Below are 15,028 nucleotides of genomic sequence, written 5' to 3' on the forward strand. Positions count from 1 at the left end.
AAATGGTCTGAGAACCCTGAAGGATCTGTTCATCGAAGGTCAATTTGTTTCATTTCAGAGACTAAAAAGTGAATTTAAAATTCCTGATGTTCACTTCTTCAGATACCTTCAACTTCGAAGTTTTCTATCTACCACATTCACCCATTTCCCTTCGCGACCACCAGACTCACTTCTTGAAAACATCTTGACCTTTAATCCACAGTCAAAAGGACTCATCAGCAAAATATACACTGCAATCAACTCATCAAACACAGATCCACTGACTCATACCAAAAGAAAGTGGGAAGAAGATTTGGCTACGGACCTATCAGAGGATGTATGGCAGACTGCTCTTCACAATATTTATTCATCCTCTATATGCTTAAGACAAAGGGTTATACAATTCAAGGTGGTTCACAGACTGCATTGGTCCAAAGTAAAGTTAGCTAAAATCAAACCAGACCTTAATGCTAATTGTGATCGTTGTGATAGGGTACCAGGTACACTTTCGCATATGTTTTGGTTTTGTCCGACACTAAGGGCCTTCTGGCACAACATCTTTCAACTTCTCTCTGACGCATTGGGGACACACATGGCTCCTGAGGCCTCAATTGCAATTTTTGGTGTATCAGAGTTCTCTCTGCGGCTTCCAAGTAAATCCAAAAGTGTGATCGCTTTCACTACACTTCTGGCCAGGAGGCTAATCCTCCTACACTGGAAAAACAAACAACCCCCTACTTTTAGGAAATATCTTGTGGATCTTATGTGCCATCTTACCGTAGAAAAAATCAGATATTCAATGAAGGGTTGTACTGCAGGGTTTTTTAATGTCTGGCAGCCAGTTCTGAGCAAGATCAAAGATATTGATCCATCGCTTCTTTCTGAGGGGTAACACTGTTACTCCATTCAGCAAAATCTTTTTTTATTGTATTTAATTATTTTTCTTTAGGGTGCAACAGGGGGGGTTTGTTTGTTTGTTTGGGGTATTAAGGGGAAAAAAAAAAAAAAAAGTTTGAATGTCTTTTACACTGTATATGTTGCTGAATACTCAAATAAAAAGAAACTTGAAAGAAACTTCAATCAAACTGAACGGAAGAAACACTGACTGACAATCAATTTCACGTGTCTTTGTACAAGTGGAATAGACAACAGGTGGATTAACAGGCAATCGGCTAGACGCCTCGAATAAAGAAGCGGTTCTGCAAAAATGATGATCCAAGAAAAAAAAAAAAAAAAAAAAAAAAAAAAAAAAAAAAAAATCATGTCTCCCAATACATCATTAACAAGGTTTTGAAAAACAGCCGGGGCATTAGTTAAGCCAAATGGCATGACCTGATATTCAAAGTGGCCTGAAGGCGTGTTGAAAGCTGTTTTCCACTCATCCCCTGCCTTGATCCGGACCAGATGGTAGGCGTTGCGTAGATCCAACTTGGTGAAAATACTGGCACCCTGGAGAAGTTCAAAGGCAGATGACATTAGGGGCAGAGGATAGCGGTTACGGATAGTGATCTCATTGAGCCCTCTGTAATCAATACATGGTCTCAGGCCCCCGTCTTTCTTCTTGACAAAGAAAAAACCAGCCCCAGCAGGAGAGGAAGACGGCCTTATGAGTCCAGCAGCCAGCGACTCCTTGATGTAAGTGTCCATGGCTAACCTTTCAGGAGCCGAGAGCGAGTATACATGGCCTCGGGGAGGTGATGTGCCTGGTAGAAGTTCAATGGAGCAGTCATATGGACGATGAGGGGGTAGAGCAGAGGCTTTTAACTTGTTGAATACTTCTTTAAGGTCATGATAAACAGCAGGTACTTTGGTGAGATCTGGGTATTTGTCACCTGTGGTCCTGTTACGATCTGAGGACGGTGGTGTTTCCATAGCGCCTAGACAGTTATTGTAGCAGCCAGTATCCCAAGTCAGGATCCGACCTGACCGCCAATCAACCTGCGGATTGTGTTGTTGCAACCAGGAAAGACCTAAAATTACATTAATGTCAGTATTTTTGAGAACATGAAATCTGATAAACTCAAAATGATTGTCCATTTGCATCTTCAATGGTTCAGTAACCAGATGACTGTTGGTTATGACGTGGCCATCAATGGCTTTGACACTCAAATGCTTCTGCTGAGGGAAAATGTTGACACCCCACTTGTTAACAATTTCCTCTGACATGAAAGTACTGTCTGCCCCAGAGTCAATTAGTACAGTTTCTGAGTGTACCTGATTCCGGACATGAAACATGGCTTTAGTCCTTGGGTTAGGTTGGAAGGAGGATGATAGAGAAAGGCTCACACACGTCTCCTTCTTCCGTGTGGAGCCAGACCTTTTACTGGACAGTTCTCAATACGGTGATCGGGAGCAGCACAGTAGAAACAAAGATTCTGCTGGAATCGACGGTCCCTCTCCTCCTTGGAGAGCTGTGTGCGACCCAACTGCATAGGCTCCTCCGTGTTGGATCCTGAAGTCGAAGAAGGCCTAGGACTGAAACGTGACCGGGGTTCATGATAAATTCTAGGGTTAAGTGCATTGTGTCTCTCCCTTCCTCTCTCCTGAATGCGTCTGTCAATGCGGGCTGCCAGTGACATCAAATCATTGATCCGTCTTGGGAGTTCCCGTGCTGCCAATTCATCCTTAACGCACTCCGCCAGTCCCTCATAAAACATGTCATAGAGGGCCTCCTCATTCCATGCACTATTACACGCTATGGTTCGAAAGCGTATAATGTAATCGTCAACAGTCTCTTTACCTTGACGTATATTTGTAAGTTGGCGTGCTGCCTCCCGATGGGGTTTCACAGGGTCGAAAATTGCCTTGAGTTCCTCTGAAAACTGTCTGTAAGAAGAACAGATGACAGAATCCCGAGCCCACTCAGCGGTAGCCCATTGAGCTGCTCGACCAGTTAACAGTGAAATAACATAGGCAACCTTTGATCTTTCAGAAGAGAAGGCAGATTCCTGTAGCGAGAAATTTATCTCACATTGGCAGAGGAAGGTTCTACATGATGCAGGATGTCCGTCATATTTATCAGGAGGATTAATCTTGATTTCATTAACAGGTTGCACAGTGATAGAAGGAGGAGCTCTTAGGGAGATGCTCATTGCAGAGAGTCTTTCAGTAATTTCACGCAGGCTGGATGTAAATTCAGCCATCCGCATGTCATAATTATTAAAAGCTCCTTCTACCTGAGCCTGGAACTCCTGGGCCGTCTTTGGGTCCATGTTTGGCTGGAACGTACTGTCAGGACCAGGTCTTGAGGACCAACAAAATATGACAGACCCAGGAGTAAGAACTTCAGAGTTTATTTGAGGACCAGAGCAGGCAGGATGATGGCTGAAACTTGACACCAGAGGGAGCTGAGGCAGACTTGTGGGTGATGAGGAATGAGAGGAGGGGAACGGAGCAGAGTCCAGAGCCGGTCTAGGAATGAGGAAGTCCGTGAACACAGAGTTTTGTAGATGAGGAATGTCTTACTGCTTGGTATCTTGAGAGAGGACTTGGCAGTGAGAAACTGGAGGTCGCAGGCAGGTAGGTTGATTGTTGGAAGCTTGAGGCAGGCAGGCAGGCAGGCAGGCAGGCAGGCAGGCAGGCAGGCAGGCAGGAGATCTGAGAGCGTGGAGCAAAAAGCAGGCTTGCAGACAGACTGAAACCACAAAGCATGAGTAAGCTGGGAATCAGGCAGAAGACTTGACGTTCCAGCAGTGAGTGGAGCTGCATGGCAGCAATATATACTCAAGTGAACCGGTGGAGTGAATCAGAGGTGACGAGCAGCAGCTGGGGGGGCAGGGCAGCTGCTGTCATGACAATAGCATACATTGATCAAGTATCAAAAGTTAAAAATATGCACAGATTATTTTTTATCCCTTGTGCTATCCTAGACACTTTAACGTTGGGAGTTGGGTCATCTAGATCCACTAGACCAGGGGTCGGGAACCTATGGCTCGCGAGCCATATATGGCTCTTTTGATGGTCACATGTGGCTCGCAGACAAATCTTTAATCAGTAGCGGTTTTAGGCACGGGCGATACGGGCGATTGCCTAGGGCGCAAAAATGAAGGGGGGCGGCGCTGGCGGCTCAGCCCTTGTAAAATAATGTATGCACCACTATTGGTTTACTTGTAACAGTCCCAAACATTTATGTGTTTATTCTGTTGTTCTAAATTATATTTTAATTTGCGCCATCTAGTGGTGAGAGCATGTGGAACAAAGTTCAATTAAAGTTCCACACGGACTCATTTAACTACGCACACAGCTATCAGCGCATTGCTGCAGCCACGTGAAGATCTCCGGTAAGATCGGTAGAAATCACATCGATGTATAACAGAATTATCAATGTAATAATTTGTTTATTGTGCTTATTTAGAAAGTTAAAGGAAAGCTGAAGCCAAATGAGCAATTAGCCCCTCGTGGATGTCAGCCCACGAGGTTTGTGTGCTTTTATTTGTATAATTTAAGATTCATATTTTGTAAGCTGTAGAATTGTTTTTGATGCATATTTGTGTTTTTATTTTGCTGCCAGTTCTCACGGGTTGTGAAGACCAATAAACCCTGTTTTAAACACCTCGTGCTCATGCTAATTCCTCGAGGGTGCTACAGTGAGAACTCTTCTGCTCCGCATGGGTAGACGAGACGGTGCCAGCGCCGAGAGGGACAACAGCGCCACCCTGCGACGGCCAAATGCACAACACCGAACTTCAAGTTCCCAAAGATGAATGTTGCATCAAGGACTCCGATTAATATTAGTTAATATGAAAGTATAACCGTCGAGAAGAGACTGCAATAAGAAACAGGATATTTTTCGTTTCTGTTTAATCGAAGGGACTGAGATAATTTTATTTTCTTTTCCTGTTCAAGTTTAAGTGATTTGTTCAATAGTGAAATTTATCTATGCTAAGTAACCTGTATATTGTTCATATTTAGTGATTCAGAGTTAACAGGAATTAGATGTAATATTTGCCTATTCAAGACAAGTTATTGTTGCTTACTGCACACAGTGGTTTAAGTTCAATATTTATGTTGCATTAGAAAACATTAAGACATTTTGCAGTACTGTTAAGTTAAAGGTGCAGTAATTTAAACCAACTTTTTTCTATTTTCCCTACAAAGTACATAAAACTAAACCAGTATTTTAATCTTTAAAGTCAAACGCAAGCTTAAAAATGTCAAGATTGGATGTTTCATCTGAAGTTGGCGAAGATGATGTGACATTCAGGTTAAATGAGCAACCATCAGAAGCTGAGTGCGTTGGAGATGATATCCCCACTACCTCACAAGATGCACGAAAGAGCCAAAGAGTCCGTACGCTAACGGAAAAGGGGCAAGAGCTGCATGATGAGCAGGTAAAGAAGGCCGCACAAAGTTTCAGCACGTGCTACGAGAAGTGGAAGGCTGTCATTAAAGAGAATAAGAAAGCTATAGATGGACAATGCTCAATGGATCTCCTGGATGAACACATCACAAAAGTAAACAGTGCTGCTACCAATGTTTGTGCTGCATATGATGATTTAAGACGCATTGACTCTCCTGACAATGACGCAAGACGCAGGATGGATACCTGTGATGCAGTAACAAGGAGCATCATGGAAGCAGCTGAAAGATCCCAAACATTAAGAAACAGAGGTCAAAAGGATGAAGAAGTTTGGAAGGACGTAGAGTCAGTGTTCAAGTCTGCTGCTTCTGCAAGGTTAAGTGTTAAATCTCATCACAGTCCAAAGACTTCTTCCAAGTGTTCAAGCAGACACTCCAGCAAGAGACAAGAGGCAGCAGCTGAAGTTGCCGCAAATGAAGCTGCCTTAGAAGTTCAACTGGAACAAGAAAATTGAATAAAGGAAATTGAAAAGCAAGAAGCAGAAATTGCACAGAAACAACGAGAGCTGGAAGCAAAGCGCAGAGAAGTGGATCGACTGGAAACAATCAAAAGGCTTCAAGCTGCTAAAGCAAGACAAAGAGTATATGAGCAGAGTGAAAGTTCAGATGAAGACACGTATGATGTGCTCCACCAGCAAACCTCTGGTAAGGAAAAAAGGGTTAAGTCAGAAACCAGTAGCTTACCCCTCAGACCTCCTTTCCCACCTCAAAATGTGATCTCCACTCCAGAAGTAAACACAACAGAGCTGGTAAGAGCCTTCGCAGAATCTCTTAACGCAAGTCGTCTCCCAGTCCCAGAGCCAACTATATTCAATGGTGACCCACTCAGATACAATGACTGGAAGATTTCATTTCTGACTCTTGTTGACAGGAAAGCTTTACCAGCCGAAGAGAAGACATACTATTTGCGGAAGTATGTAAGTGGACCTGCAAGGAAAGCCATAGTAAGTTACTTTTTGCTGGGTACAGAATCTGCCTACAATGCAGCATGGACAGTTCTTGAAGACAGGTATGGCAATCCATTCCTCATTGCTAAGGCATTTAGAGACAAACTTGACGCATGGCCAAAGATCAGTTCCAAGGGCAGTGTGGAACTTCAAGAATATGCTGACTTTCTTCGCAGTTGTAATGCAGCCATGCCACACATCAAAGGTCTCGAAGTACTAAATGACTGCAATGAAAACCAAAAAATGCTTGCAAAACTTCCTGACTGGCTCACATCAAGGTGGAACAGAAAGGTTACAGAAGTCCAAGAACAGAGCCACATATTTCCAAGTTTCAGCGATTTTGTTGCTTTCATCTCATGTGAAGCCAAAATTGCATGTAATCCCATAACTTAAACTAGAGATTGATATAGAACATGACCATTTAAATGTCCTAAATTTCCAAACTCCAGTGGTTCAAATCATACCTGAGGTCACCAATGTCTCACGAGAGACTAACTAACCTGCTGTTGTTAGTATCAATCATTCGGGGGGGGGGGGGGGGGGGGGGGAGCAGATTTCATATGATGATGTTATTGACGAGTTTGCATCAAGGAAGGCTAGAAAGGTTAGATTTTAGTGTTTTCTGTTCTTAGTGTATTGGTGCTGCAGTTATATTTATTTTAGCGTGTTATTTGTGTGATAAAAGATTTGTGCTTTACAATATTTATTTTATATTATTTATTCAATATGGTGATTGATTAAATATTTTCCTACCTAACTGTATTTTTGCCATACTTATGGTCTTTTATTTTGTATTTTCTGATAACTGTTATAATGCAGTGCAGAATTCTGATAAACGTACTTTTTTCAATAAATTTCTTAATTTCAATGACAATGAAACATTTCAGCTGACATGGACAAAGTGACTCTATGAGAGAGAGGGGGGGGGGGGGCGCCTGGGGAGGGTTTCGCCCGGGGAGTAATTCAGGGGAGAACCGCCACTGTCTTTAATTATACTTTTTTTCATTAGACCAGTCCTTCTCAGGCGCGATGCGATGCCAGAAGTCAGTTTATTATTATATATTATTTCACAGAGTTTGTACCAGCCGGAAACCTGTGAATTGCCGTGCCTAAAACTGCGCGCTCCCGTCTCTGAGAAAGAGCGCGCAGATGCGGGGACGGGATGTGTGAGGGAGAAAGCAGAGGGTGGGGGGTTGTGGGGACAGGCAGCAGGTGAACCGCGCAGGGATTGTAAAAACGTAAAACCCACTGCCCGTCACTCACTGCAGCGTGTGAGTGTGTGTTTGGCTCCAGGTCTGCATGTGAGTAATCTGTCTCACATCTACAGAACATTCAGACCTAAGATCACGTTTAAAGTCTCAACGCCTGCATGAAGCAGAAACTCACCATGTATCAACCAGACTAAACCATCAGCAAAGCCACCACGAGAAATACTCATCTATTAGCAACAGCATAACAATGTTATTAAAAAGAATCCACAGACTTATTGTACTTTAAAAATGTTGAAATTACATCAAATGCACACATTCACTCAGTGGCGGTTTTTGATATGGGCGATGTGGGCGGTCGCGCGCGGGAGCCGAAAATGGTTAAGCTTAACTCTCTTAACTTTTCTCATTCATTCTCTATGGTAGTTCTTAACACTACGGATGTAATATACTTTTTCACCACTAGCGAGATTTTGGGGGCGCTGTTTCCACATCGTCTTAGTAGTAAGGTTTTCACAGGAAGAGCCTTTAGGAAGACAAAACAACAATAATCCTGCGGCCAGATTTGATCCGATCGCTGTTAAAACACAAGAGCACAACAAGTTAAAGTCAAGTTAAAGTCTGATGTAAGTAAAAAGTTAAAAAAGACTGTTCCTAGTTTGAAGACATTTCTCTTCCCGTTATTTTTTGTTGAGCATGAAAGGTCTGAAACTCCAGCGGTGAGGATACGGCTACTCGTAAGAGATGAAAAACCTCTTCAAACTTAGTCATGATAGTTTGTGTGTGTTTTCAAAAGCTTTTGAATTTTACCAAAGGTAGATAACTTTAATAATATCTATATGTGCATTTACACACACACACACACACACATATATATATATATATATATATATATATATATATATATATATATATATATATATATATATATATATATATATATATATATATATATATATATATATATATATATATATATATATATATGTATGTTGTTGTTTTTTTTTTACTATTTTTGAGTTACAGTAGACCTGGGCTACTTCACCCACTAACGACAATAAATGTATCTTTGGTTATAGATCTCCAGAATGAAGAGGAAATTAATTTTTCCTGGAAAAATCTGCGTGAGCTTCAGACGAGGCCCATCTGGGTTTCTCAGGCAGGACCCTTCAGATGAAGCCAAGAGGATCAAAAATAATCCTGAGCTCCAGGACAAGTCTGCTCCCCAGAGAGAGGAAAAAGTGAAGGAAAACGCCCTGTCAAAAGTCTTCATTAGGGGTGGAGATACATCTGACAGGCAGGAGGTGTTGGGGGAGTATGTTCTTCAATTTGGCAAATACAAGGGGAAGTCCTTTCGGTGGCTGCTAGAAAATGATATTGGCTACACCATTTATTTAATTAACAAGGTTGAGGAAGAGGAGAGAGCTGGACTCTTTAATGCCGAGGGACCAAAGAAGGAGAGTCTCTTTTCATTTCTGGATTATACCCGACACTTTCACGAAATCAGAGATCTGAGAAACTATTTAGCTGAAAGATCAGTGGAGCCACCTTCAAGTAGTGAGGACAACCAGCTGGTTGGATTTGGTGTGCATTCTAAGAAGACCTGGAAGGATGTCTGGGAGAAAAGAGAAGATGGATATGCATCATTTATCCTCAGGAAACAGTGTGTTTCAGGCAGCAAAATGTTCCTGCTCCAGCAGTACCTGAAGAAGAAAGAGGCTCAGACTCAGAGCTCTTCAGAAACTGCTCTTACTAAACCTTCTTCTAGTCCTCCAGGTCTGTGGCAGACTAGACGTTAATGCTGATGTTAGGAAAGATGGTAGAAATGATGTTTCCCATCTTTTCAGTATCTTCGTTAGAGATGGAAGATGATGAAGAGTTGGAGAGAATGATGCTTTCTGTCTCTCCATCCAAACTCCTCCCTTTACAAGGTAAAACTAAATCACACACAAGTACACACTGAGTGTTAATTACTACTTCTGATTCAAACCTGTTTTCTTATTTTTTTTACTAAAGAGCAGAGACATTTAGTGAAGAAGATGACAGGCCCAACATGTTTAGAAACAATCCCAACCCAACCAAGTGAGCAGCACCAACGTGCACACATCATGCATCACGTGTTGATTATGTTTCTGTATGTGGAGTAGTAGTACTGGTAGTTGAAAAACTGATATTAGACTACATGTTAGTCTTAGATCAGTCCTTTCTTTACACTCAGCACTTTTAAATGTGTCTGTTCAAAAAGAAGAATAGTCATTGGTTTATTTTCTTTCAGGTTCACTGAGTAAAGGTCTAGATGCTGCTGCTGCCACTGCCACCGCCGCCGCTGGTACCTGATGGTTCTGTCGTAAACCAGGATCACCTTTTCCTTTCCTCTGTTTGCTGGTTGGCCACGTTCAGGCCTGTTCTAATGCAGGTGTTTTGTTTGACTGCTTTTATGATGCTGAAGGTATTCATTGTTCGTCGTCGAGGGTAAGTACAGACTTATGTTATTTGCATGGGTTTGGTTATAGGTTTGGTATGAAAATGATTGAAGGAAACCAGTCTTAAAAAGCAGAATTACAACAAAAGTACATGTCTTAACACATCAGAGTAAAGTGGTTACACATGGATTATTACATCATAATGGAACCTTTCCTGGTCAATCAAAAGATAAAAAAATGAAACTAATAGTTAATTTATTGATTTTCATACCACACCTGTTCTATTGAGCATGTTTTCTTGCATGGTTTTGAGTGTTTTGCACAATTACTAACAAAGAACTCTAAATGCCTGGGCATTACTGATGGATATTTCTGTTGATCTGAATCCAGACCAGCCTGAGAGGTCCAGCTGTCCTGCTGCCACACATGCAGGTGAGTGTTGAGGATCATTTGTCAGCTTTACTCTGCTGCAGCTTCCTGTCTGTTTCTGACTGTCTTTTTCACCAGTTACTTCAGCTCCAGTGAAGACTCCTCTGCCAGTACCACCAGAGTTGCTCGCTTTGGAACTGCCTCAAAGTGTCCAGGATAAAACCTACAGTCAGTGCATTAACTTTGACAAAAATGCAAAGTACTGTATTCATTTGGACTTTGAGATAATATTTTATTCAACAACAACTCAAGGTATTTTTTTATTTTTGCAGCAGTCGTTGGAAGACCCTCAGCTCAGTCTGCAGCTCCTTCTCCTGCTCACTTTCAGCCAACGCCTGCTGCTTCACCACTTCCATCTTATGACCAGGATGTTAGCAGCTGGAACTGCTCTCCCCAGCAGAGGATCTGGATGAAAACAGAGATGGAAGCCTTAGGACTGTGGCCTGGGTCTCCACCTGTAAGACATGCCATGAATATGATCTCCTTGTGGCGTAACCCACCTCAGCCGGAACTCATTGACTCAATTTATGAGCTACCATCCCCAAAGTACTTTCACCTCCATCCTTTTTTTATCTGGAAACCAGACCATGCAATAATGGAAAGAGTGCGTAACAACTACCCCCTCCCGTGTCTGCATGGCTGCCCAAAACCCCTCGTGGTCTCCTCTGGAACAGGTCGGCCCCGTGTCATAATTGGCACAAGTGGTCAGTACTACATACTTGCTTCTCGGCTGACCTGTAAAGTCTGCAAGAAGCCCTGGTTTGCAGACAAACCTTCATGGATGGACATGCTGCCTCGTCGTTTTCAGGAGATTTTTCCAGCCTTCCTGACCCACAAAAAGGCAGTATGCAAGACTGTGATGGATGAGCTGCGGCGTACAGCAAAGTCTCCAGGTGATATGGCCAATCAGCTAAATGAAGCTCTTCACCTAAGATACGAGCGTGCACACTTGGCTTATCTGGGAACAGTGAAGAATGTTCTGGATGGAGAGAGCGGACTATATGGCCAGCAGACAATCACGGGGGCAATGAGGAAAATATCTACACCAGATCCTTTTGGTGGGTATACAGACATAGATGGCTGGTGTGGGGTAACAGTGACTTCACACTACCTGGTGGACTGCCTCATACAAGAGTACCATAGGGAGGTGGGCACGCTCAATCTGCTCCTTCAAGGCACTTTTGGTGAGGTCTTGAGGGCTGACCACACCCGAAAGGTGGCACGGAAGGTTGTCCTGGCATCAGGCACAATGTCATCTTATGCAGTTATGAATGAAAACTGGATGATTTTGTCCTGGGTGATGCTGCAGTCAGAAAGCGACAAGTCTCTGGAGCCAATGTACGACGGGCTGTCCCGGCGTTACATTTCTGCAGCGCTGCCAAAAGCAAAGTACCAGTGGGTTGACAGGTGAGACAAAACTTTGTTCATTTTACTTCTAATTTAATGGTTTCAACAGTAAAAACGTGAAAAACATAAGTAAATATTGTTTTAAAAACAATCCCTTTATTTGCACAATAAACAATTAAAAGGTGCTTTACCTGTGTGCATGGACAGGGATTGCTGCTCTCCATTCAGGATCCCAAACTCCCAGCCTCAGGAGCATCTTCTCTGGGATTCCTGGAAGACCACAGAGGCTATAGTGGGTGAAGCAACATCTGGAGACTTCACCAATAGATGTGCATCCCGTACCAAATACAACAGAGAAATAAGCATCAAGCTGGACTTGTTTCACTGCATGCGGCGGTTCACCAGGGAGTGCATCTCAGAGCATCATCCACTTCACAGCTCCTTCTGCAAGTTCCTTTCGGCAGCTTTTTGTGTGGTGGACCAAACCGATCTTCAGAGGCTGAAGGAGGCCTACACCTTCTGTGGGATCCAGCCAGCTAACCCCACAAAGCAGCACATCAGGGAGCACTGCCGCACCAAGATCCCAGAACCCAGAGAGCTGCTGGTGCGGGTGGAGAGTGTTCTGAAGAGGTTCTTTTTGGAATCGGATCCAGATGGCATACCACTGTTTAAGGCAACAATGCTGAAAGTGTGGAGGATTCAGCGCGTTCACATCCTCAGGGGCTGTCTGAGCGACCCGGAGGTGGGAGACGGGATCCTCTACAGACACGGTGGCACGTTACAGCTGAACCACATCAAGGGGGAAGCGGCAGCGGTACCGATCTGGATCCCGGTGCGAGGAACATCCCAGCAGGAGGGATTTCATTTCCACCAGTCCAAATGGGTGACAGGAAATCAGGTCTCGACAGAACTTTTCCAGGCCCAAGGCATGACTGGAGTAGCTCGGTGGAACTTCCAGCGCCTTGTGAGCCTGAAGCAACCTGGTCTGAAGCTTCCTTCAGTTTTTAATCCAGCTCTGATTGTACAGCTGAACAAACTGTCAAAGGAAGTGACAGGACAAGCTAAGTACCCTGCCTTAGTGTTGTCACGGGCCGACACTGGGGAAAGGTTTGGACTGCAGTATGTGGAGCCTGGCTGCCGTCCGGTTCCTCTTCACTGGGACAAACACAAGTCTCAGAGAGACCCGGTTGTTGAGGAAGAAGAGCGTTTGTCTCCAGAACCACCTCCTTCCAATGAAACAGTCATCGACCTGCCTGAAGAACATGGAGAAGAACACTCTGCTCATGTAAGTTTGTTGTAACAAACATCCTCACTCTATTACAATAAAACTGCAGCTACATAACAAGTTTAAACTAACTGAATGGTCCAATGTTTCAGGATAATGTCTTAGGTGTGGTTGCTGATGACTCACTAGCAATGACCCAAGCCCCTGAAGTGAAAGGTAATTTAGTTCAAATTTTCAGCCTTTTTTAATTTATTTGTGCATTGCATTCAAGGAAAGAGAAGTGAGAAGGGGTTAACTTTTCTCTTTTTTCCTCTCCATCAGATGTCTCAACGACACCACCACCACTGCCTTTTGCTGCCTCTCCACGCGCAGCTCGCACTGGTCCTATCAAAGCAGGGGGTCTGCTTTTTGTCCTGGACCATTCTCGTTGGACAAATCCAATGAGAGATGCCATTGATGTCCTTCTGGCAAAGCACCATGGACAAAAGGACTTTCTGAGCAAGGTAGACGCAGAGTATGCCGCCCTTGTTCAAACTGCCTCCAGGAATCCCAACAGCCTCCTCCACCCCACCACTAAACAGCACATCTCCCGCTACGTGAAGCACATGGCGAAGATGATTAACAGAAGTTCGTCTATGAACACTAGTCCCGAAAAACTTTTGGAAACCCAGCAGCTGTGGCATAAACTCACTGAAGGCAGTGAAACTGTCACTGTGCCAGTTGTGACTCTCCCTCCTGCTCCAGTGAACCCCCCCAGCTCTAAACCAGATGAAGCTCCTTTAACGAAGACTGACGTTGAAAAAATGGTGAAGGAGATTGTAGGTCTGCAGCAACAACAGCAGAAACCTGAAAAAAAAATGACAAGGAACTGTCTTGCTTGTGGGCAGCCAAAGTCTCGTTACCTTGGTGATGGATCTTCTGTTCATTTCTTTTATCAGTCTGGGGATGTGAGATACTTCTACTGCTCCAAAAAAGTACTCCAGATCTATGCAGCAGAAGGCCTTACAAACCCCAGGATGCCATTTGCAGACTTTGCTGCCACGCCATTTTTTGAGAGAGAGTTAAAGGCTGCAAAGCAGAGGTCTGCACAATGCAGAAAGGTTTTGGAGGACCGACAGAAAAGAAAGGCAAGGGAGCAGCATCCCAGTGGGCGTCTGTGCAGGTTCTGCCACAAACCACTGAAACAAGGTCCAGAGAGTCCACACATACACACCGGGTTCCCTGGTGTTGTGGGGAAGTATGTTTACTGTCCTGCCAGAGTCTTGTCCCTCCACCGGGCAAATGGGATGACTCAAGAAATGACCTGGGAGGAGTTCTCTCAGTCTCCTTTTTATGAGGCTGAAAAGATGAGGTGGGCTGCTGGCCGGCAAGCAGAAGAGGGAAAGAGATAGCTTTATGTCTGTTCTATTTGTTATCAAAAGATGTTGCTGTTTTGACCACTTTTGTCTCATTTTACCTCAGCTTGTCATATTGGATGAGAAATAAGTGTAAAACGTCAAAATCTCTGCTAAACCTGTCTATATGTTTGCCTGTATTAAGTTCTCTTCTGATAACACACTGATTATGATAGAACTCGTGATGTTATCTATCAATGTGAAAATATTTGTAATTTAGTTTGTGAAATCTATTTTGTGAATACAATTTTCTTACATATTTATTATTAGTGTTTAGTTTTGATAGAAAAAGCAAACATATTTACTACTTCCTCAATTCATTTTACACCTTTAAAATACTTGTATTAAAGTTTTGCCTGTTTAAACCCTTCTGCCCTTCAATTGTAAATCCATGGTTGAACATTTTGGTACATTTTGTGTTAAATACTGTGTTTTATTTATGTTCATGTTGATTTCTTAATAAAACATGGTTGAAATTGAAATGAGCAACAGATCATGACTGTTATTTGGAACAAGGAGAGACAGAAGTAGAAAACAATAATTATGAAATGTCATATTCAGTTTAACAAAAACATTTATTATACCACAACTTCTGACTGACATCACTCTAACCGGGGTTCGAACTCGGGACCAAAGGATTTCATCAGCTTGGACAGCGCTACACAAGCCACAGCTTGATTGGCTGACTATGCTGCAGTAGCTGCAATTTGATTGGCTG

General features: G+C 43.2%; 2 protein-coding genes and 1 long non-coding RNA gene across 3 annotated transcripts; all 3 read left to right on the top strand.

Annotated features, from left to right (window-relative positions):
• The first annotated feature begins 3,762 nt into the window (after positions 1–3,762).
• Positions 3,763–4,530, top strand: LOC110014165 (uncharacterized). Its single transcript, XR_002289287.3, has 3 exons — positions 3,763–4,259; positions 4,334–4,395; positions 4,490–4,530. It is a non-coding gene; the product is annotated as an uncharacterized LOC110014165 (long non-coding RNA).
• Positions 4,531–7,977: 3,447 nt separating this feature from the next.
• On the top strand, positions 7,978–9,975 carry LOC144990136 (uncharacterized). Its single transcript, XM_078942806.1, has 5 exons — positions 7,978–8,118; positions 8,572–9,268; positions 9,340–9,423; positions 9,509–9,574; positions 9,768–9,975. Exons 2-5 carry the CDS (start codon positions 8,581–8,583, stop codon positions 9,827–9,829), a joined length of 900 nt encoding a protein of 299 aa, XP_078798932.1. The 5' UTR covers positions 7,978–8,118; positions 8,572–8,580; the 3' UTR covers positions 9,830–9,975.
• Positions 9,976–10,126: 151 nt separating this feature from the next.
• Positions 10,127–14,792, top strand: LOC111947091 (uncharacterized). The gene is made up of 6 exons (XM_023953148.2): positions 10,127–10,347; positions 10,423–10,512; positions 10,617–11,751; positions 11,899–12,976; positions 13,069–13,132; positions 13,238–14,792. The coding sequence occupies exons 1-6, from the start codon at positions 10,278–10,280 to the stop codon at positions 14,305–14,307; spliced, it is 3,507 nt and encodes a 1,168-aa protein (XP_023808916.2). The 5' UTR covers positions 10,127–10,277; the 3' UTR covers positions 14,308–14,792.
• Positions 14,793–15,028: the final 236 nt, after the last annotated feature.

This window comes from Oryzias latipes, chromosome 24, assembly GCF_053564925.1.
Source record: "Oryzias latipes strain Hd-rR chromosome 24, Olatipes_Hd-rR_3.1".
NCBI classification, from domain to species: Eukaryota; Metazoa; Chordata; class Actinopteri; order Beloniformes; family Adrianichthyidae; genus Oryzias; species Oryzias latipes.